General features: G+C 32.9%; 3 protein-coding genes and 1 long non-coding RNA gene across 6 annotated transcripts in view; 1 reads left to right on the forward strand and 3 right to left on the reverse strand.

Annotated features, from left to right (window-relative positions):
- LOC140056147 (WD repeat-containing protein 97-like) overlaps nucleotides 1-16890 on the reverse strand; it is a 29747-nt gene extending 12857 nt beyond the window's left edge. Inside the window, exons 1-19 of one of the 3 annotated variants that reach the window (XM_072101423.1) lie at nucleotides 16871-16890; nucleotides 8393-8669; nucleotides 8106-8261; nucleotides 7876-7992; nucleotides 7545-7765; nucleotides 6896-7114; nucleotides 6289-6417; nucleotides 5940-5979; nucleotides 5239-5374; nucleotides 4162-4475; nucleotides 3743-3815; nucleotides 3336-3518; nucleotides 2694-2832; nucleotides 2316-2422; nucleotides 1975-2125; nucleotides 1526-1601; nucleotides 939-1167; nucleotides 416-663; nucleotides 83-97 (exon numbers count right to left, since the gene is read on the reverse strand). In XM_072101423.1, coding sequence (XP_071957524.1) covers nucleotides 83-97; nucleotides 416-663; nucleotides 939-1167; nucleotides 1526-1601; nucleotides 1975-2125; nucleotides 2316-2422; nucleotides 2694-2832; nucleotides 3336-3518; nucleotides 3743-3815; nucleotides 4162-4475; nucleotides 5239-5374; nucleotides 5940-5979; nucleotides 6289-6417; nucleotides 6896-7114; nucleotides 7545-7765; nucleotides 7876-7992; nucleotides 8106-8261; nucleotides 8393-8653 — 2814 coding nt within the window. In that variant the 5' untranslated portion in view covers nucleotides 8654-8669; nucleotides 16871-16890. Of the gene's footprint in view, nucleotides 1-82; nucleotides 98-415; nucleotides 664-938; nucleotides 1168-1525; nucleotides 1602-1974; nucleotides 2126-2315; nucleotides 2423-2693; nucleotides 2833-3335; nucleotides 3519-3742; nucleotides 3816-4161; nucleotides 4476-5238; nucleotides 5375-5939; nucleotides 5980-6288; nucleotides 6418-6895; nucleotides 7115-7544; nucleotides 7766-7875; nucleotides 7993-8105; nucleotides 8262-8392; nucleotides 8670-9983; nucleotides 10293-16870 lie in introns of those variants that run through there. The other 2 variants (XM_072101422.1, XM_072101424.1) reach the window with 2 other exon arrangements.
- LOC140056152 (uncharacterized) lies at nucleotides 15259-18359 on the forward strand. Its single transcript, XR_011846727.1, has 3 exons — nucleotides 15259-16071; nucleotides 17527-17633; nucleotides 18227-18359. It is a non-coding gene; the product is annotated as an uncharacterized lncRNA (long non-coding RNA).
- Nucleotides 16028-18511, reverse strand: LOC140056151 (AFG2-interacting ribosome maturation factor-like). Its single transcript, XM_072101430.1, has 4 exons — nucleotides 18213-18511; nucleotides 17931-18110; nucleotides 17303-17412; nucleotides 16028-16903 (listed from the first exon to the last, which is right to left on the reverse strand). The coding sequence occupies exons 1-4, from the start codon at nucleotides 18509-18511 to the stop codon at nucleotides 16863-16865; spliced, it is 630 nt and encodes a 209-aa protein (XP_071957531.1). The 3' UTR covers nucleotides 16028-16862.
- A 480-nt stretch (nucleotides 18512-18991) lies between these two features.
- LOC140057738 (uncharacterized) lies at nucleotides 18992-21188 on the reverse strand. Its single transcript, XM_072103460.1, has one exon. The coding sequence runs from the start codon at nucleotides 21186-21188 to the stop codon at nucleotides 19035-19037; it is 2154 nt and encodes a 717-aa protein (XP_071959561.1). The 3' UTR covers nucleotides 18992-19034.
- Between the last annotated feature and the right edge of the window lie 2388 nt (nucleotides 21189-23576).

Genomic DNA, 23576 nt, shown 5'->3' on the forward strand with positions numbered 1-23576 from the left:
TATAAAATAATCATTGCAACAAATTATACAAGTTTACAACACATGCAACAACATTTATTTTCAACAAGAAATGTGTGTATACCTCTTCACTTTCAGACTGAAATAATAGAAAAATATTTGAATTAAAAAATAAACTTCTCAAGCATCTAATAATGTATCGAAGTTAAGCCCACCCTGGGGGTAAAAACCTACAGTACTATTGGTTATAAACATATTTATTTGGAGAAACAATCTCAGTCTAGAAAAATACTTGAATTGAAAAATAAACATCTGAAGCATCTAAAAATGAATCAAGTTTAAGCCCACCCTGGGGTTATAAGTCTACTATTGGTTATAAACACATTCCTATATTTGGAGCAACAATCTCATTGTCAAATTTATGATAAATATTTAGATTAAAAAGCGGTTTGCTTACTCTTTTTTTACTTTCAATTTCTGCAAGTTGCTCTTCGGTCAATGCTGGTGGCCTGTACCTCTGTTCCGCCACCTTCTGCGTTACCTCTTTAGGCCACAATAGCCGTACCAGTACAGAGTTAGGAATAAATCCCATTGGATGAATTGGGAATGGCGTTTCTCTCTTTGAAGCTGACTCGGGTCCGTCATTGGACTCTGGAGGTGCTTTGCAAGTGGAATGATGTGGGAAAAACCCCGATTGTTCAAATTCTAATTTTAAATGAGAAACATATCAAATTAAGTTACAATTTTGCTTTGGATAAATTGGATATTTTTAGTCTACCTTCTAGATCATTTAATCGTCCAAAACCCAGATTGTTCAAATTCTAATTTTAGAAATCAGAAACACTTAAAATTCAATTTCACTTGGACTGATTTTATTTTCTTATTCTTTGTAGGATATATGGTAGTGATATGACATCATTATGTCCATATATGGGCACATTACATTCAACTAAAAATACTAAGCATTACGACTACGCTACCTGCATCCCACATTGTCTCTGGTTGTTGCCGTTTTTTTACCCTATCCGGGCTAAAGTTATCTTCCTCAGGCACTTTCTCCGCATTGTTTTCATTGTGTATTATTTGCCAGTATCTATGGAATGCCCTTTCTTTGGTTCCTGGCGGAGGTGCTGGTTTCTTTTTGCTACCTAACTCTCCATCACGAATCTTCTTTAATTCAATATCCCTCGCAGCTAGAACGGAATACGCCTTTGAGAAAAACAATTATAATTTAGTCACGTTTAAATCGTAATTGATAGCTCTGTCTACACTATCAAACTTTATCAGACACAAAATGTGATTTGCCCATATATGGACATGATGATTTCATATCACTACCATATTTGGGCACATCACAATTTTTTGTCAAACTAGTTTGATAGTGTGGACAGAGCTTTTAGTCTAAAACCTGTCAACATTATAGTTTACAAGAGTAAGTTTTAGTTTGGGAAGGTCAAAGGGCATGTAGATATTTGAACCTAGAGCTCACTAGGGAGGAAGAATAAGTATATCTAACTTGTTATATGGCCAATAAAAGAATAAAATACTTTATACAACATTTGTTTACCTTTTGTTTTTCTTCCCTTTCCTTTACAATTCCTTCACTTTCTTCTTCAGTAAGAATGTCAACAAAACTTTCAAATCTAAATCGGTAAATGGAAGAAGATGGTACTTTATATAAAGCTCTGTCTACACTATCAAACTTTATATGACAAAAAAATGTCATGTGCCCATATATGGACATGATGATGTCATATCACTACCATATTTGGGCATATCACTACCACATTAGAGCACATCACACTCTTTTGTCAAACTAGTTTGATAGTTTAGACAGAGCTTAAAGGAATAATGTTTCTCAGTGTATACTGTTCCTGAAACAAAAGATTTCCATGTTTCCAACTAACAAGACGCTAAAAGAGTGTCTGATTACAGTTGTTTCCTATGGAAATTTTAGTTTGACATGCATGAACGAACACTAGAAAAGTGGTAACATAAACGCTGTAAATGACTCACCGAAAGAGTGACGAATGAGCAGATTTCAATCTTTTTTTATCCATTGGATTCAAAGTTTCCAAGATATCCTCGTCATATGGAATTACTGGTTCTGTTGCCATGGTAGGAAATCGCATGGATACCATTTTGAACAAGTAGTTTCTTGGTAAAACTAAAATTAAGATTAGTGTTAATGATAATAATAATAAATCAAACTACATTGTAAAATAATTAATATAGACGAAAAGTAGAATTCTTAAGATCTGTCTAGACCAATAAACTAGTTTGACAAAAAAAAGTGTCACATTTTTTTTGTCACATCAAGTTTGATAGTGTAGACAGAGCTTTAAAAGAAAGCTCACATGCACTGTGGTCCATCCTATGCATGTGTTTTCCAATCCCTATCATAAGGTCTGCTTTTTCACTGAAGAAATTCAAGCTTAGCGGTTCAGCATTCAGCCGTACAATTCTGAAAAATAAAAACAAGAATTTCTGTCAAAGACTTATTGGATTGACAGTTATTCTAAACCTCTGTCTACAATATAAAACTTTATGTGACAAAAAATGTGGTGTGCCCATATATGGACATAATGATGTCATATCACTACCATATTTGGGCAAATCACACTAGTGTGATAGTGTAGACAGAGCTCTACACTTGCTATATGAAGTTTCTTTACAACCTCATACAGTGTTTGTGGACAAAACGCTAAAAAAAGAATTATTATAAAAATCTTTACCTTACGAGTCTGTTTCTCTGATCCCAGATTCTAATAGTACTATCTAGGCTGGAAGACGCAAACAGCCTCATTCTTGGGCAGCAACTGATGCCTGTTATCATGTCAATATGATCATCATCAGGGCTATGATCGTATCGGCCTAGAAAAATATAAATTTTGCACCAATCAACTCAGTTATAAACTCACATCGCCAGACTTCTTCTTATGCTGTACCTTACAACCTACCTTGCAATATCCGTTCGGCTGACTCTATCGCCACATTTAAGAAAGCTATTAAAACATATTTTTTCTGATAGAGACTGTAGGTTGTAGGTAGGCATAGACACAAAACACCACTATGCCACCTATCTAGGTGGGCCTTGCGCCTTAAATTGCAGGAAAACAGTGCAGTGGTGTTTGAATCATCTTTGTTGTTTTTTTTTTGTCATTAATGGGTTGTCTTTGGTTAGCCTATTTCCTGCTCAGAGTCTAGATAATTTTAATAATCAACAAACACTCATAGCACTTTGATCATTACGAAATAGTACTATATAAATGTTGCAATGTGTGTATTATGAATGGCAATAACAGAGATTTCGAAACCGACAACCTTTATTTGATGCTTCTGAGAACACTTTATCAAAACAATTCAAATAGCCTTACTCTTGTTATTCAGGTTGTAATGGACAACGCTGTATGTAGCAGATGAATTGTCCTGAAATGCCACACACAAGGTAGACTTCATAACAGTCATATGGTGCGGCAAATGTGCACAATAAAAGGACATTAACGGTGCTAATGCTTCCTCTGCAAACGGGAACACTCGCCATACTTTAATCACATTATCTATAAAGTATAACAAATTAATTGATTACTGCATTTTCTTTTCTTTCTTCTGTTTTTTTGTTATGTTTTTTGTTTGTGGACAGGAAAACAACTTCAGTTAAATTTGAAAAGAAGATGAATGCATTTAATATGAAGTAAAAAGAGACATTTAAATTTACTACTTATCTAGACTACCTCTGCCAATAACATAGGTATGGAGTTCCGTTAATAATATTTAGGCTTACCTAGGCCAGCCGAAATGAGCTGGTTGTTCTCAGGATTTGACACTAGACCGAGTACACCACCGGAACCATGTGCCTGTACACAGTGAAAAAGTGTATTTAATATAATCAGTTCTATAATTTTGCTCACAAAAAGAAAACACATCATTTTATTTGAACAAGTTGAAACCTTTGTACATAGTAGGATGGCTTAACTAAAAAAACTGGTTCAGAAAACAAGAAAATATTAACATTTTGGTGAGCCTAGACGTACAAAATATAAGTACGTATATTGTGATATATTTTTTTTGTTTCATTTTGTCTATTCTGTGTCTCTGACCCAAGCATGCTTTCTAGGTGACGCCACCATTTTTTGTAAATAAATGTTTTATGATTGATTTATAAAATATAATATAAATCTTTATAAAATAAATAAGTCTTACATCAATCTTAAACTTGACCTTCATCGTCATCCAATCTAAAACAGCAATGTAACCATCTTTCCTTCCACCAATCAGGAGCGATTGATCCACCGAGTTGAGCTGGTTACCTGTACCAGCGGTGAGCGTTTTCATGATGCCTTTCCATGCGTCATCTCTCATCTTGGATTCCACAGAATATTCATACAGACTGATGCAGTTCAGGAATTCTCCTTTCTTTTTTCCATGCGGATTCCAGACTTCCTGGATTGTGCATGGGTTGGTTGACGTGCCGGCTTTCACTATGGCGCCGTTGCCAAGATTAACGAACATTGTACCTATAAACACAATTTTATTCATAAATATACTATTTTTCTAGGAAATTAGGGACGGTTATTGACACAAACAAACTTGTGTTTGGCGTAATGATTACACTAAATGATTAGACTACACTATTAAACTATGTTGATATAAGTTTGTGGTATACCACGTATGTTAGTTCTGAAAAGAATTGTTGAGTTTCTCGACTTTTCGATCAATATGCTTTGATCGTCCTCAGGAGTGAGAATGAATGAGGATGATCAAAGCATATTGATCGAAACGTAAAAAAACTCAACAGTTCTTTCAGAACTAATATATGTGGTGTACCGCAAACTTTATATCAACATTTGATTTCGCCATGCAAACCTTCAAACAATACACTATCAAACTTTTGCTTTTTAGAAATTGTGCCTCCTTCATAATATTGTTTTATTCATTTTAAAGATGAGAAAAAAAAAATTGTATTATTTTAACTATCTTCCTCCTCGTTATGAATTTTGTATTATATTATTTATTTTTGTATATTATGAAGGAAATAAATGTTACTATATGATATGATATGAAACTAGTTTGACCAGGGAAGAGTTAACTCTTTCCTGGTTTGACAAAAAAATGTGATGTGCTCAAATATGGTAGTGCTATATGACATTTTTTTGACACATAAAGTTTGATAGTGTAGACAGAGCTTAAGAAATTAAGGACTGTTTTTGACACAAATAAGCTTGGTTTTGGCCGAACGATTAGACTAACAATACTGTACTATACATAAAATAGAAATACCCTCATTAGCTGCATAGACCGCATCTGTAATACCATCTTGTTTTGATGCTATAAACGACGTGATGACATCACCACTACCAGGTGTTACAATCCTAACAGTTGCATCACGACATATACAGATCACCTTAGTAAGTTCCTACAGAAAAAACACCAAATCATTGTACTATATTCTGACTTTTTCTTTGATCATACAGAAAATATGAACTTTTTTTTTATTCATGTCATGTCATGTCATTGTAAGGTCATGTTATTGTCTGCTATTATCAAATTGTTGTACTTGTGAAGAGGATTATTATATTGACATAAATGCCTCTGTGATCATAAACATTTTGTTCATTGTCCTGCATGTCATTGTGAGGTCATGTCATTGTCAGGTGTTATCAAACTGTTGTATTTGTGAAAAGGATTATCATGACACGCCTCTGTGATCATACACACAATATGAACATTTTTTTCATTGTCATGTCAGGGTCAGGTCATGTCATGTCATTGTAAGGTCATGTCATTGTTAGGTATTATCAAACTGTTGTATTTGTGAAAAGGATTATCATAATGACATAAATGCCTCTGTGATCATACACACAATATGAACATTTTTTCATTGTCATGTCAGGGTCAGGTCATGTCATTGTAATGTCATGTCTTTGTCAAGTATTATCAAACTGTATTAGTGACAATGATGATTATAATGACATAAATACCTCTGCACTAACTGTGACATTGATATGATCAACTTTACTCCTGTAAAAAAATAACAATGTTTTTAAACTGTATTAATTATTAGTACAGTATATACACACTTTGGAGGATAGGACACTATAAAAATTACTAATTAATTTCTAAATGTAAATAAAATGACCAATGTTGGTGATCCACAAACACTTTACTTCAAAACCAAAGCATAAACATTTACAATAATAGTTCAATATCAATTTCTTAGTGGAGGTTTTTTTTTCTGTCAGTTGATTTAAATAAAATTAAAAAAAATAAAATAATAAATAAAAATAAAAAAATAAAATAAAACGATAATAAACAATTTATATAATTTACCCAATTGTTGTGTACAGAGTGTGAAGATGTTTTAGCTTCCACAAGTCAACTTGTTGCTCAGAGTACGAATATAAAGAATCATTTTTCAGTATACTTCCAAGACCTACTATAGGATCATCTGCTTTTATCCTGCAATAGAGAAACATTAGGTTAAATATACCTTTGTATTAAGCTCTGTTTACACTATCAAACTTTATGTGACAAAAAATGTGATGTGCCCATATTTGGACATGATGATGTCATGTCACTACCATATTTGGGCACATCATACTTTTGTTTTTGTAAAACTAGTTTGATAGTGTAACAGAGCTTTATACTGATAAGACCTAAAGAAACACTTGTTGCTGTTAAGCTCTGTCTACACTATCAAACTGTATGTGACAAAAAAATGTGATATATTCATATATGGACACGATGATATCATATATTACTACAGTACTATATTTTGGCATATCACTACCATATTTGGGCACATCATACTTTTTTTGTCAAACTAGTAGTCTGAATGATAGTGTAGACAGATCTCTTCAAATGAAAAGAGTAGTTGGTTCATAACCGCCATTTAAATCTTGATGTCATGTTTGCTAGAGAAGTTTGTTCAACTTACAAATCCACTTCATCGCAAGTTTCCAGGCTCCATACTCTTAATGTACAATCTTCTGAAGCAGACATGATGTTAGGGCCATAAGGGTAAACAGCTAAGGCGGTCACTACAGTGCTGTGACCAACAAACACCAGCTGCAGATGCCACTCCTCATTCCATACTTTGATAGAACCGTCTCGTGCGGCTGTTATCAGGTATTTCAACGGGTTGAAAAACAGCAAGCTGGCAGAAAAAAGGAAAATACATTTTATCATATCATTTTATCATATTATCATAGTAGAAAACTGTTGATCATAATGATAGCCTATGCTTTTTATAACAGTATTTTAACATTGGCCTTTGAACTGTACAGTCAACTCTCCCAATACCAAACACCTTTGGGCTGGCCAAATATGTCTAGTATTCCGGAGAGTCTGGTATTCAGAATGTGTTTTTAATGGTAAAAATGAATTTGGGACTGTTTGGACTTCAAGAAAAGTCTGGTATTGGGAGAGTTTCTGGTTTTCAGAGAGTCCGGTATTGGGAGAGTTGCCTTTTAACATTCGCCTATATCGTTTGCGCAATTTCATGTATTTTTTTTAATAGTTTTATTGCCTTAATTATGCCAAGCAAAATGAATTTCCACCAATAACATGTTTCGAATCTTGTTTACCTTGATATGGCACGAACATGGAGATCCTTTTTGTACGACAGCAGTATCCCATCAAAAAGATTAAACACCGCTACACCTGTATGACAAACAGCGAAGCAGCGTTGAGTACGACTGGCGGTGTCCTCTAGAGCCAGCAACGTAAAGTTATCTTTAACGGTCAGATCTTGTTTAGCTATCTTGCGGTAAATAAGATATTTCGCTCCATAACGGAAGTTCCAACACTACAAAAGGAATTTTTTCGGTTTAATTTAGTATATATGTTTTAATGAAACCAATCAGCAGTTTTAAAAGAACTACACCAGTTTAAAACAAAGAAATTCACAGTCCTTACCGTCACATGGCCTTCTCCCGCTGTAATAAACTCCGTCTGCCATTGATTGTACAAACCGCAAAATATTTTGAATGGTGACTTCGCTTCGGAGATCAACTCAAAATCAGTGGCGAAGTTCTAAGAGTATAGGTGTACAGTATAGACATTTATTGTTTTTTTTTTTAATGCACAAAACAAATAAGAAAATATATTATAATATTTGGTCAAATGAAGATCCAAAAGAACCATACCCTAACATGAAGACCTCCAGTTTCCCAGCCAATGTAGCGTTTTACTTCTTTCGCATAAATAAGATGATCAACAGGTTCTTCTGGAACGAGGTGATCCTTGTCACGTCCATCAGCATGGAAAATGTTTATACCGTTACAATCAACCATCAAGTATTCCTACCAAAACGATAAAAAAAAAAACCAAAGAAAATTAACTTTGTGTCATATGATATTTTAATTATTCTATTAAAAAAAATAAATATACTTGAAATTATTTGCCACTTTTGGGCTAATTACCACATTTTTACCTGTGTCTGTGGATTAAATAAAACATGTTGAATTTTATTGACATGGTTGATCTTTCTGAGGTGGTGAACCCCGTGTGTAACCTCCACATCTCTGGCATCGGATTTGGTTATTTCACGGATGGTATTTCGAATCGACTCTCTTAGTTTCCTCCATAAGAACTGAGCAGTTGTTTCGTTGTCACGTTGACCCGGTCGCTTTTCTCGGTCTTTCAGAATCTTGGCCACAAGTTTACTTCGAGATATAGTTTGGTTTTCTTCCATCTTTAGCTCCAGGTTTCTTTTAAAGATAGAAATTAAAACAAAGAAATGTTTAACACAAAACACGCTAGGCTAGGCCTATTCCATAATTTATTGTGGTTACTGAAAATAGGTAAAAAGGTGGTCAGACTGACCATACAGTAGGCTTACATCCAGAAAGACCTTGCCTTGGCTGGCTTTTTTAAAATTGTACGTTAAAATTGGGATTTTAAATGTTATAATTAATAATATAATATTAATAATTAATACCCTGAAATTGAAATTGAAATATATATTTATACTGGGTAACCTCTTCAGTCAATGGTGATCAGTGGCTGTGATGTACTAAAATACACCGGGGTAACCCCCTACTCGTCTCGAAAGATGTACTAGGTTCTTTAAAGTGCACACAAGCCAGATGTGTACACTGGACCTACTATACGGTTTATAGTCCTTATCCGAGAAGACTCGTTCTACCACCAGAACCATGGAGTGAGTGAACCTCGAACCCCTGCCGTTGTTATGGCGGGATATGACCGGTTGGGCCGCCGACAAGTTGAGCCGCCGGTGATTTCTATGAAACGCCCAGTGCATGCGTCTTTTACGACATTTCGCGTAGTGATTAGGATGGTGTCCTAGTACATAAAAGTCCATGGTCTCGGTTTATTGTGTCATGAAAATAAATAATATATAATTACATAGGCCTATTACAATTAACACAGCAAAGGAAAGTAGTAATATTTAATAATTTAAAAAATTCAGTGCACTCATAATTTTTCTCCAGTGTAGGCCTACCACGTAAAGTCACGTTGTCCTCTCTCAGGACTAATTAATAGAGTATTAACATTTTTCGAATGAGGTTAAATAAATATTATTTTTTATTTACTAATCTTTTAATATCATATTTTATTGAATTTTAAAATGTTAATACACAAAATATTTTACTAAAAAACGTGATTTTATGTAATTATTTTACCGAAAAATGGAGTAGGCCTAGGCCTAGGGTAGTTCATACAATTCTGCCGACTGAGTGATGTTTTATATTTTGGAATCTACAAGCCAGATTTTCATAATTATTTCTTTAATTATAATATTTAATAATATATATACTAAAAACCATGATATATAAACGTTTGAATGTACATCATTATCGGCGCCGGTATCCCTAACATAAATTGAAAGAGCACCGGCGAAAGTTAGCATTTGGCGTTCCATAGAAAATAACGTTTTTCTGGCGGCGGCTCAACTTGTCGGCGGCTCAACTTGGCCTAATCCGTTATGGCTAGGTAATTACGGTTCCACTGTCTTAACCGCTCGGCCACTCACTACCCTACTGTACCATATTTGATCTTACCAAAATTATTGAATTATCATTTATGATAATCTGACATATTGTAGCCTAGGCCCTTATGCTAGGCCTACTTGTTCTTTGATGATAGGTGAAATCACCAACCACCACCCATCTCTCTCTCTCTCTCCCGCTCTGTCTGCTGAATGTCCGCCGACCATACACAAGCCAGAGAGCAGGGAAATTGTAAATATTTATTGACAACAAGGCATTAATTTTGTGGAACAAAAATATGCAATAAATTAAGCAATGACTCTGTTTTGCTTATTTTAAAAAGAATAGAAAACAAGTTTCCCCTTATCGCAACTCCACCGTAAAATTCAAAACAATTTCGGCCATTTTGCTTCATGTAGTCATGGAAGCAAACTAGAGAGGGCGACATTTCAAGTTTTTCCTTTTCTCTATACTTACAATCCGCCTACTTTTAACCAATCACACGATAGCATTAGCGCGTAAATTCGATTGAGACGCGACGCAGTTCTTGTGTGCTTAGTTACATCGCGCGGCGTTGCATCACAACATCAAAACATTTCACGCCATTTCAATATTTGGAGTGGACTAGGAAGCATGGACATACAATTTTCTGGCAAGTTTTCTAATTTTTTACAGATATTTTTTGCAATTTATATATATTGCACGAAATATAGAAGGGGATTTTTTTCCTGTAAATAATTGTACAGGGGTTTTAAAAGTCAATACTTTATAATTCCACTCTGAAATATGTCATTATTGTCAGTGTTTTTTATTTACTCTCACTGCTGCCAGCCAAACAACAACAGCAAGAAGAAGACAAGAGAGAGGCTGCAACACTAGGCCTAGGCCCCTAGTGTGCCTAGGGCCTAAGTTTATTATCATTATTATGTAAAATTTATGATAAAAAAAGCGTCTCCTGTGAAGAAAAAATACCCAGCCCAGCCATGCCTGGCCGGCCTACTGCTTTAATTAATAATATTAATAATAAAGAAATATGTAGGCCTACTACTACTACTACTACTAATTTAATATAATGGCCTAAAGTTTATTTTCTAAGGAGTTTAGTGCAAATTGGAATACATCTTTCTGTGGAGAAGAAATGCTAAATATTTAATTATGAGGTCGAGGAAATATATTTTTTTAGCATCTTTTTAAAAATTGAAATTGTACGTTGAAGGGGAGGAGTTGTTTTTTAAATGATAAGAAATATGTTCAATGAATTTAATATAATTTAATATGGCCTAAAGTTTTTTTCTAAGGAGTTTAATGCAAATTGGAATACGTTTTCTGTGGAGAAGAAATGATAAATATTTTATTATGAGGTCGAGGAAATATATTTTTTGTGCATCTTTTTAAAAATTTAAATTTTACAATGAAGAGGAGAAGTTGTTTTTCTAAGAGGAGAAAATGTTAAATAAATTTAATATAATGGCCTAAAGTTTATTTTCTAAGGAGTTTAGTGCAAATTGGAATACATCTTTCTGTGGAGAAGAAATGATAAATATTTAATTATGAGGTCGAGGAAATATATTTTTTTAGCATCTTTTTTAAAATTGAAATTGTACGTTGAAGGGGAGGAGTTGTTTTTTAAATGATAAGAAATATGTTCAATGAATTTAATATAATTTAATATGGCCTAAAGTTTTTTTCTAAGGAGTTTAATGCAAATTGGAATACGTTTTCTGTGGAGAAAAAATGATAAATATTTTATTATGAGGTCGCGAAAATATATTTTTTGTGCATCTTTTTAAAATTAGTGGAGGAGTTGTTTTTCAAATGAGAAGAAAAATTTTCAATGTTTAATAAAAATGGCCTAAAGTTTATTTTCAATTGGAATCCACCTTTCTGTTGTGAAGAAATGCAATGTTGAAATATTTTGATATTGATTTGAAGAAAATATATTTTTTGTGCATATTTTAAAATTAGAATTCTACGAAGGAGAGGAGTTGTTCTTCTAACAAGAAGAAAATGGGTTTAATTTTTTTATTAATTTTTTATGCAAATTTGGAATACGTCTTTCCGTGGAGAAGAAATGCTATGTTAAAATATATTTTTATAAATGGAGGAAATATATAATAAATTTCCACTTTATATTGAAAAGAGGAAGAATATATTAAATTTGGATGAATATATTTCTTTTAATACATGTACAAAGTTTATTTTCCAAAAAGATTTATTCTATTGGAAGTGCCAGTCCTTGTGTGGAGAAGAAATGCAAGCCTTATCCTATCTATGTTAAAATATATTTTTATAAATGGAGGAAATATATAATAAATTTCCACTTTATATTGAAAAGAGGAAGAATATATTAAATTGTGAATGAATATATTTCTTTTAATACAAAGTTTATTTTCCAAGAAGATTTATTCTATTGGAAGTGCCAGTCTTTTTGTGGAGAAGAAATGCAAGCCTTAGCCTATCTATATTTAAATATATTTTTCTGAAGGAAATTTGGAAGATTTTCCATGGAGAATGAAAATTCTGTTTTAAATGGGAAAAATGTTCTTAAATATGATGTATAGTAATAAGTATTACATGCATGTTGATATGTTTCTTTTATTTGGCTTTTAATATTGCTGCAAAAAAGTTTATTTATAGCCAAGACTTTTAGGAAATATATAATTATTATTATTAGTATGCTCTACATTTCACCATCATTTTTAGGATATCTTTAAAGAAGTTGATTTTCCAAGGAGAAGAAATAAATGCATATATATGTTATTAATGTATGTATGCATTTTTAATAATGTAATTTATGTAAAGGGAGAAGAGAATTTGGAATAACATTTTTCAAGGAGAAGAAATAATTATATCTTTAAAGAAGTCGATTTTCCAAGGAGAAGAAATGTTAAACAAATGCATTTATATGTTAATGTATGTATACATTTTTAATGTCTTTTATCTAAAGGGAGAAGTGAATTTAGAATTAGATTTTCTAAGGAGAAGAAATATATCTTTAAAAAAGTCGTTTTTCCAAGGAGAAGAAATGTTAAATAAATGCATCTAATGTATGTATGTATGTATGCAATTTTAATTTTTTCATTTATTTAAAGGAAGGAATTTGATTTTCCAAGGAGAAGAAATATCAAAATGAATGGTGCATCTTTACGCGCCTTGAGCACCTTTAGTGAGAAGTGTGCCCTAGAAATCTGCATTATTACTATTATGCGGTTATGCATCTTTTGTTAAAGTTTTTATGTGTGTCCATTTTTAATGTTATTTATCTAAAGTGAAAATAAATGCATTTTTATGTTATGTTTATTTTAAAAAGTCATATATAACCTAAAAGGAGATGAGAAGTGAATTTGGGATTTGATTTTCCAAGGAGAAAAAATATATACAAAATATATCTTAGAAGTCGATTTTCCATGGAGAAGAAATGTTAAATAAATGCATCTATATGTTAATGTAATTTAACATAAATAAATGCATCTAATGTTAATGTATGTGTGTGTGCAATTTTAATTTATCTAAAGTGAAAATAATCTTTATTTAGTTATGCATATATTTTAAAAGTCATATATCTAAAAGGAGAAGATTGTCATTGTTCATGTTGTTATGTATGTAAGTATGTATGTATGTGTGCATTTTTTATGTCCAAGAAATGAATATGGAACTAGATTTTCCAAGGAGAAAAATATATTTTACAAAATATATCTTGGAAATCGAGTTTCTAAGGAGAAGAAATATTGAACGCATTTTATGGTAATGTTCTGTATGTGTGAATTTTTAATGTCATTTATCAAAAGGGAGAAGTGAATTTGGATTCCGATTTTCCAAGGAGAAAAAATATATCTTAGAAGTGGATTTTCCAAGGAGAAGAAATGTTAAATAAATGCATCTAATGTATGTGTGCTTTAATCTAAAGGGAGAAATTAATTAGGAATTCGATTTTCCAAGGAGAAGAAATATATCTTTAAAGAAGTTGATTTTCTAAGAAGAAATGTTATGCATCTATTATGTTAATGTAGTTATGTATTGTATGTATGTAATTTTAGTAATGTCATTTGTCAAAAAGGGTGTGGAGGTGGGGGAGTGAATTTGGAATTCCATTTTCCAAGGAGAAGAAATATTTAAATATGCATCTTTATTTGGTTTGTATTTTAAAGTGAATTTGCAGTTTCATTTTCTGAGGGGAAGATCATATATTTGTGTATCAATTTCATATATTATTCTTTCTGGAATTAATAAAAGTAAAGTTCATATGTAATGCAGTTTTTATATGCTTGAAGTTATTTTCACAATTATAAAATGAATGGTTGAAAGTTGATTTCAAAAGATTTCTGTAGGTCGATTTTCTAAGAAGAAAAACCATTGGAAATTGATGTTTGGAAAATATAAAGTAAAAATTTTTGAAATATCATTTGAGGTTGCTGTATATTGAAGTTGAAAGAAATAAAAAGTTGGAAGTATTTTTATGATGTGTCATTTTGTTCGATTTTCAAAGGAGAAGAAAAAAACCATTGGAGGTTGATGTCTGGAAAATATAATGTAATATAAATATCATTTGATGTTGCTGTATATTGAAGTTGAAAGAAATAAAAAGTTGGAAGTATTTTTATGATGTCATTTTATTCGATTTTTAAAGGAGAAGAAAAAAACCATTGGAAGTTGATGTCTGGAAAATATAATGTAAAATAAAATAAATATCATTTGATGTTGCTGTATATTGAAGTTGAAAGAAATAAAAAGTTGGAAGTATTTTTATGATGTCATTTTATTCGATTTTTAAAGGAGAAGAAAAAAACCATTGGAAGTTGATGTCTGGAAAATATAATGTGAAATAAATCAATTTTCCTTCGATGTTGATATATTGAAGTTGAAAGAAATAAAAAGTTTTTGTATGATGTGTCAGATTTAATTCGATTTTCAAAGGAGAAGAAAAACAATTAATTGGAAGTTGATGTCTGGAAAATATAATGTTGTAAAATAAATGAAATATTGTTTGCTGTATTGAAGTTGAAAGAAATAAAAAGTTGGAAGTTTTTTTATGTTGCATCTTTTAGTTCGATTTTCAATAAAAAGAAGAATATACAATTGGAAGTTGATTGTTGTAGAATAATATCATTTGATGTTGCTGTATATTGAAGTTGAAAGAAATAACAAGTTGGAAGTGTTTCTATGTATCATTTAGTTCAAAAGAGAAAAATATTCCATTGGAAGACGATTTTTCGAAGGATAAAATATTGTAGAATAAATAAAATATAATTTGATGTTGATATAATGAATCTGAAAGAAACAACAAGTTGGAAGTATTTTTATGTTGCATCCTTTATTAGTTCGATTTTCAATAAAAAGAAGAATATACCATTGGAAGTTGATTTCTCGAAAGATAAAATGTTGTAAAATAAAAAATATCTTTTGATGTTGCTTTATATTGAAGTTGAAAGAAACAAAAAGTTGGAAGTATTTCTGTGTTGTTTTTTTTAAAGTTGATTTTCTAAGGAGGAGAATAATTGATTGATTTATAGAAGTTATACTAATAAAATATCATTTGATGCCATTGTATATTGAAAGTTGGAGCATTTTTATGGATCTGTTTAGGTCGATTTTCTAAGCAGAATAATAATTGATTGATTTCTAGAAGTTATAATGTTATAAAATAAAATATCATTTGATTTCATTGTATATTGAAAGAAACAACAAGTTGGAGCTATTTCTATGATCAATTTTCTAAGGAGAAGAATAATTGATTGATTTACAGATGAAGTTATAAAATATTATAAAATAGAATATCATTTGATGTCATTGCATATTGAAAGTTGGAGCTTTTTCTACAGATCTTTTTCAGGTCGATTTTCTAAGGAGAAGAATAACCAGTTGATTTCTACTTGAAGAAGATAATATTAAGCTCTGTCTACACTATCAAACTTTATGTGACAAAAAATGTGATGTGCACATATATGGACATTATGATGTCATATCACTACCATATTGGGCATATCAGTCACTACCATATTTGGGCACATCACATTTTTTTTGTCAAACTAGTTTGATAGTGTGGACAGAGCTTTAGAAATAAAATAGAATCATTGTCATTGATGAATGTTGAAAGAAATGTTCTATTTGGATGTTTCCAGTCGATTTTTAATAACAAGAACAAATCGCTTCATTTTACAAGGTAAAGATATACATTTTGTTATTATGTATTATACTGTAAAGATATAAACCTGCATTCACACTAAGCCAGGATTAGGTCTATGTTATCTTTCTCTAGCACTGTGTTCACACACGTTTTTTTTTACTGAATCAGAAATGAGTTCATAATACTTGTTTGGCTACACCTATTCCTAACAACTTTTTACTTGTTTATCTAACTAATCCTTGCTACATACATATAAACATACTGTAGCAATATATAATTTTATTTATTATATTAAATATTTGTTTATATTAAAAGTATCTCTTCTGAGATCCCGCCTCGTGAATAAAAATACTGTAAGATGAGGGCGTATCAATTTGATCTCTGGTGCGCGTGCGTACAACTGAGGACTAGTGCTGTTCCGCCGTACCACGCCGAGAATGTTAAAGAGTCGCTATCCAATCGAGTTCGAACAATACCATGAAAGCCCCAGTGGTCTAATGGTTAGGACATCTGCATATCAAGCAGGCGGTCCGAGTTCGAGTCTCGGTTGGGGCGACTTTTTCTCATTCTCACAGATTTCCTCATCTTTATCGTTTCAAATTAATTAATTAAATTTCAGTATATCACCGTGCGGTTTAGAATTAATGTTCTGTGCCTGATTTGTTTATATTAAATATCTTAACATATTTTACCAGTAAAAATAAACAAATTTAAAACATGGTGACATCATTCCTGATGAAGACTTCAATAGGTAGACAAGCATTTTTGTATAACAATTAATTCTTTTTATTATATTTTACAAAAAGTAAATTGATTAAATCTCTAAATTAATCACCTTCGAGAAACAGCACCAACTTTAAAACATTATCTGAAAAAAAAAAAATTTTTTTATTTAATTTATGAATTATGAAAAGGATAAATATGGATCTTGTAGATTTAAAATGTTACGTTTAAATGTGATTTGATTTTTGTATTTTTAATTTATTATTACTATGCATTTAAAAAAATTTATTATTTCAGTGCTCGTTGAAACTGCCCCACGTGGCATGAATAAAGAATTTAAATTTAAAAAATGCGTAACCCGTGCATGGCATATGAACGTACAATTACACCAAGTTTATATAGCGTGATCTTCAACCAAAATTTATATGCATTTTTACAAAGACAACATTTCTTGTACTGTATCTAATTTTTGCCAAATTTCATAATTAGGCTCATGGGACTATTTCGGTAGTATTATTGACTGAATTCAAATTGGCATAGTTACCTTGTGCATGATTTGTAATGTTATCTTCTTTAAATTCAATTCGTAGTTTCTTCATGGAATTCTCGTCTTCATATCTAATTTTATCCAACAGCACATTCCTCATTGTAATCCTGACAAAAAGTCTTTAAAGATTTTAATAACTGTATTTAAAATTTTTAATAACTATGTTCACTTAAATACTAATTAAGTAAATTTTAAAGAGATTTCATCTTTGTGACCAACAGAACCTAGGACTTGCTGTATGACCCACTATACAACCCCAGGAGAGGTGCGTCATTCACAAATAAGGTGCATCAAAAACTTAGATGGTACGTCACATCATTGAACAATGGTGCGTCAATGTCCGTCACTTTTTTTGTTTATTTTTTTTAGTATTTCCTATTTGTCACTTTATCATGAACAACATGGTCACAGTGTGTGGAAATGGGTGCGTCATGGTCGCCTAAAGACAAGTCACATTTTTGACACACGGGTGCGTCATGGTATTACCCACATCAGACAAATGACTCCCGGGGGTCGTATACTGGGCCATACAATTGACAAGTGCATTAAAATATACAGTAATAAATAATAAAATATAATAAAACCAAAATACAGATCAATAGAAATAAATAAAAATCAAGGATACTCTTGACTGAAAATTCTCGCCAGATCTGCTAGCCACTCAAGCATATCGGATATGGAAGGGCAAGTGGCTGACCGTTTGATTGCCCTATCTAGCCCCAAGACTTTGTGATGTTTGTTGTACACTTCCATGCTATTGTTATTGATTCGACTCACTTTCTTTTGTATTTCTTGAAGAGAATGCCTAGTGAAAATAAAAAATATTATTAATAATCATCATGTATCATCAACATGTAGTTATTTAAACAAAATTGTAATAATATTTTTGACAAATTTCTTTTTTTACATGTTTTCTCTCAGTTTCTTCATCACCACTTCCATGGAATACAGCAGGGATGCGTTAAGTCTATCAGCCAAGTCCGGGAATTGTGCGACGACAGGATTATTTGCAGCCTCAACCGCTCTCAGACAGCAGTTTCGCTGTTCAGCCAAGTTCAACAGCGATTCAACCAACACAAGAGATTTAATATTGATTTCTTTCCACTGCGTTTCTTGTACATTGACTGTTTTAAATGACTTTTTCAATTGTTTTAGCATAACTTCTTCAGCTTCGTTAGCCATCTGTTGTCCAGATACTTTATTCATTGTTGAAAGCTATAATATAAAGAGTAACGTTTTATAGAAATACTACAGGCCCCTAGCCTGAAATCATATCATATTACTCATTTGGCGCTTCAGTGCACCTACAGAACCTTCTTCTTCCCCCTCCTGCTGCAACAGCGTTTTAAATTAAAAAGAGTACTAGTCTAGACTGTGCAATATTATTATTATATTAAAAATTCCAAAATGACTAATATTATTATAATTATTATTTAATCTATTATTAATGATTATTATTTATTTAATTGTCCGAGCATTATAAAAAGTAAAGGTTAGTTTCAAAAATAATAATTAATATTTAAAATTTTTTAAATAAAAATATTTGTCAATTATTGTATTATTTACTGTATGTCATGTTTTATTAATTTTTTTATTTGTGTTACACAAAGTACCAATCAAATCTCTTTTGGATATTTGGTGGTTCTGAAAAGAACCGTTTGTTTTGTAAAGTATCCTTCATTAAAGTTTATTTTTTATTTTTTAGATTTTTCAAGCACGTTGAACGTTTTCAGTCCCATATGACTATCAGATCACCACTCTTCATATCCGCAACAATTTCGTCAGTATCCAAATAGTAATGGTCAACTTCCTTGGTTATTGGGTCCAAATATACAATCTTGAATTCTCCAGTCTCTTCCTTAAATTCAGTTATGTTGCCTTCGTACCATGTATCAGATATCACTCCTTCATTATCGTTTGACCACAGGTGATTGATCTTCTTTTCAAGAAGAATAAGGGGGTCCATGATGATGTTCTTGATATGCAGGTCATCCAAATCCTCTGAAGACATCAGAATTGAAAGGTTCTCTTTCAATTTTTCAACGGAAAACTGTTTGCCTTTTGACGAAAAACAGAACAGGGATGGATCCGCCTTCTGATTCAAAATCTTCTTTCGAACATTAAGTTGAGCCTTCAGTGCAATCAGTTGCCTTTTCTTGGATGTTAGCACCTCCAAATTTGAGTTCATACTTATATCATTTTGCCATAGTCCACCATACTGCATTAGGTCATTTAGTAGGTTTTCGTTGAGTAGTCTGGCCCTATCTGCCCTACCGATGATTTCTTTCTGCTTATCATCAAGATGCTGCTTCTTTTGCATTGTCAATGTCTCACTTCTCTCTGCATTTATCCGTTTACTCCGCAAACACAATATTCTTGCCTTTGACAGTAACTCCTCTCGTTCTTCTATCGGCTTCATGGCCAACCAATCTGATGTCCTGTTCAATTTATAGACAATCTTGCTTTCAATATAACTTAGGCTTGCATTTGGTGCTCTTTTCACATAATGGTCTAACAGTCCAAATACTCGCTCTCCGCTTATGTTGTTTCCTACACATGACTTAGCTTGTTGTTTCAATGAATCACTTGGATCATGATGTATGCCACCAGGAAGTTGATCGTCCAGTTGTCTCTTACATACATCAATTATAACATCAAGAAGCATCGACAACACAGTTTCAACTTGCTGATCATCTTCACGAGTTGCAGTCAAGTTATAGAAGACAGCATCTTTAATGATGGGGACATCTGCAAACAAACAATCCGCTTCGCCTTTTACAAGCACCGATGTGTTAAGCTTCCATTCCTCCATTTTGTTAACAGCAAGGGTGAATGGCATATTTAGGTCAAGAATATTCTGGTCTCTCTCTACCAACCTCATCCATGGACCCGAGACATACTTTCCTATTAGGCCAAGGGCACGGCATCCTGTCAGGTATTCAGCTGTCTTGCTATCAAAAAGTACAGCTCGCTGCAAATCATTAGTAGGAGGCCACACTTTGGTCAGAAACTCCACAATATGGGGCAATAGAAGATGGACGGCTCCAGCATTACGGTACAAGATATGGAACCGGTTTCCCATTATCGGTGATAAGATGTTGGTTACCTTTATCCCTTTACGCTTTAAGTATACATCAATTTCCGCAGGCACTCCAACTGCATTGTTGAAACAAAGCTTGCAGACGGCAACGATGAAACTCTGGGCTCCACTTAAACTTCTACGACGGAAACTCATGGATTTGTGTTCAGCGGGCAAGTTGTCCTGTTCCCATGTTGAGACTGATTTGTCGCAGGATTTTGCGAACGTATCTAATGGATGCATCCCACAAAAAAATTCATTCAGATGTTGGCTTCCAGCTGACATTGATTCAACTAACTCCTTGTTGACAGCCTTGTTTACGCCACAACGGTCAGTCATCGTGTTAGAAATCTTGTTCAAAATGTGCTGTTTGGAAGTAGACCCTCCTGTTGCTTGGCTTGCTGCCCCTAAATCTTCAAAGGTCTGTAGTATGCCTTGTGTATTTGCAGAAGCTGTCCCGGATGGAAGTCTGGTTATACCAGTTGTGTAAGTTGCGTCTTGGTCTGCAATCTGCACTTCTAAGTAATGAGTACCCTTCTTGTTAGTGCCATCATACTTCAGAGTTGTGTCTTTAGCAGATTCCAGCACCTCGCTAACTTGAATTCTTGAGATCTCTCTCATTTCACGTAGCATACGCAAACAAGTTACTGCATCCGGCAGGATTCCGATCTTCATACAACCAAGTTCCTCAACCGCATACTGTAGTGAACGACAAGTCATCATCCATACAGACCCCGGAAGAATCACCAATGGAAGTTCCAGCACAGTTGTCTCATCGCACATCCACGCAGATTTCCTAGTCATCTCTCTGACTACGTTCTTGATTTATAATGTTTCATTCGTATTATATAGTTAAGTTCCGACCATTCAATTTAGATTTTGAGTGCTTTTGCTTGCTTTGTTTTGTTTTTGACTTTTGTGTTTTATGAGAAGAGAAAAAAAAATGATTACGCCAGTCTAGCGCCCCCTATCTGGGTTGACTCATATATCATGGCCGCTGGTTGTTATGTTATTGTTGTGATACTTGGTTTTGACGAATAAAGATCTTATTCTACTTGAGTCTTACGTGTCCGGTCGTCTTTATTGTGGTGTGCCTTTTGCCTTACTGGCGTTTGGTATGTTTGTTGCTGGAACCTCTTGCTCAAGGCAAAAATACACTGCATTTCTAACGGGCCAGTTAAATGTCTTTCCATCTTTCTTTGTTACAATCTCTCTTGAAGTTGAAGCAAATGCAGCAATTTCTTCGTTGAGTTTTGTGTTTTCATCCTGTTCAAGCCTTACTTTACTCCGTTGTCCCTCAAGGTTGTCTTCCAGTTTCTTTATATCTGACTCCAGACTTTCACTTTTCTTTTTATATTTGCTTGTTTGTCTGTATTTCTGTTTTCTTACTGATTGTAGCTGAACTTTCATATTTGTCAGGTCTTGATCTGCCGGTGTTATTGGTTGTCCCATAGTTGTCTTCATTTTCTTTATTTTCCCCTTCAAAGACTGGATCTGCATATCCTTTCGTCTAATTGTCTGGTTTAATCGTTTGCAGCTACCAACCCTCTTTACAACTACTTTCGGTTTAACTTCAAGTTGCTTTTTTAGGTCATCAATTGAAGTTTCTAACGACTTCATCTCAGCCGCTAACTTTTCATTAACCAAAACCTGCATCTCGCAATCTTTACAAGATGATAGTTGAACGTCTTTATATTTTCGTTTAACAGCTTGCTTCTGGTTTTGTACAACAGGAATGGAAAATGGTTCAGATAAGAAGGCATCTAACTTTGACTTGTTATTCTTGATTATTTTTCGTCGCATGTTCTTGATACCAACAATTTTCGCTCGCAATGTACTGTTCTTTATACTGTTCACGTCAACATTGTTTTGTCCTAAAATCTTGAGTATCCAGGCGATGTGTGTCGAAATTGGCCGCTTTAGTTTCAGCACAACATCTCGCATTTCAAGGACAGCACCATTAGTAATGTGTTGACCATCAATAAGTTTACAAACGGCATCTTCCTCAAGACTGGATAAGTTAATCCCTATCGCATCAGAATAAACACCAATATAATTTTTATCCTCTTCCATGTTCTTAAATAAAATTGCCAATAGTTTTAGACAATTTAAAGCCTGTAAATTAAAGTAAAAATAATACAATTGTAACAATAGATTCTTAGGGTGAATACCATAGTGTTGTTATGCTTACATATAAAATATTAAATAATTTAGTTGCGAATGAAAATAAAATGGTTATATAATTAAAAAGTCTTATTAGGCCTATTCTATTCCTCTAAAATTATACTTGATAATTGCTATTATGTACTTTATGATTATAGGATCAGGTGCCGTTTTCGGCCACCTCGACTTGTATGGACTATACCATTATAAAAAGATGGGAAAATAGGGGTGTCCCATTTTTTATTTGAGTGTGCTAATGTGTTAAAATACTGCTGCTTTTGTTCTTTTGTTTAGTGCATTATGTTTCAGCAACAAAGGGAAAACAACTACGCCCTACACGCTGTAGAATTAATTTCAGCTTTCAAGTTAATACAGTATATTATGGCTCTTTATTTCTATATAAATTTTAGGTATCATTCCCTAAAATGGATATTAGGTGGATTCCCTAAGGTGGATATTGAATACTTTTTACGGATACAGAAAGTATAGGCCTATAAAGAAATTAGTTTTTATTCCAGTTACAAATAAAAAATATAATTTATCTAACGATAACACAGTAGTATATTTAACAAAGATGACAGTAGTACATTTAATAAGATCTATCACATACTGATTATTAGGTAATCAGTAAAACAAATAAACATTAAAATTATGTCAATGAATCTGTACCATTTTGTTCCCAGAAAACACAGAACATTTCACGTATTTAAACGTTCTGTGTAGAAATAGGCCTACATGTTCTAATTGAACAACGTTTGCATCAAAACGTTACAATAACGAATGCAAAAAAACGGAGCTGATAATGTCGCAATGAAGAGGATGATTCATGTCTTCCAATATAGCATGGAATACATCGGCAAGCTGTTCGCTGTAGAACGAGTCAAGCAATTGCATAGACAAGCCAATTTATACTTTCCCCGCTCCCAGCACCTTCTCAATTTGGTGATCCCCACATTCACTTACTAAATATTCTCAGCCCAACATACAATATCCCCAAATAGAACATCACTGATTAGTAAAACATTCTAT

The sequence above is a fragment of the Antedon mediterranea genome, chromosome 8 (genome assembly GCF_964355755.1).
Source record: "Antedon mediterranea chromosome 8, ecAntMedi1.1, whole genome shotgun sequence".
Classification (NCBI taxonomy): domain Eukaryota; kingdom Metazoa; phylum Echinodermata; class Crinoidea; order Comatulida; family Antedonidae; genus Antedon; species Antedon mediterranea.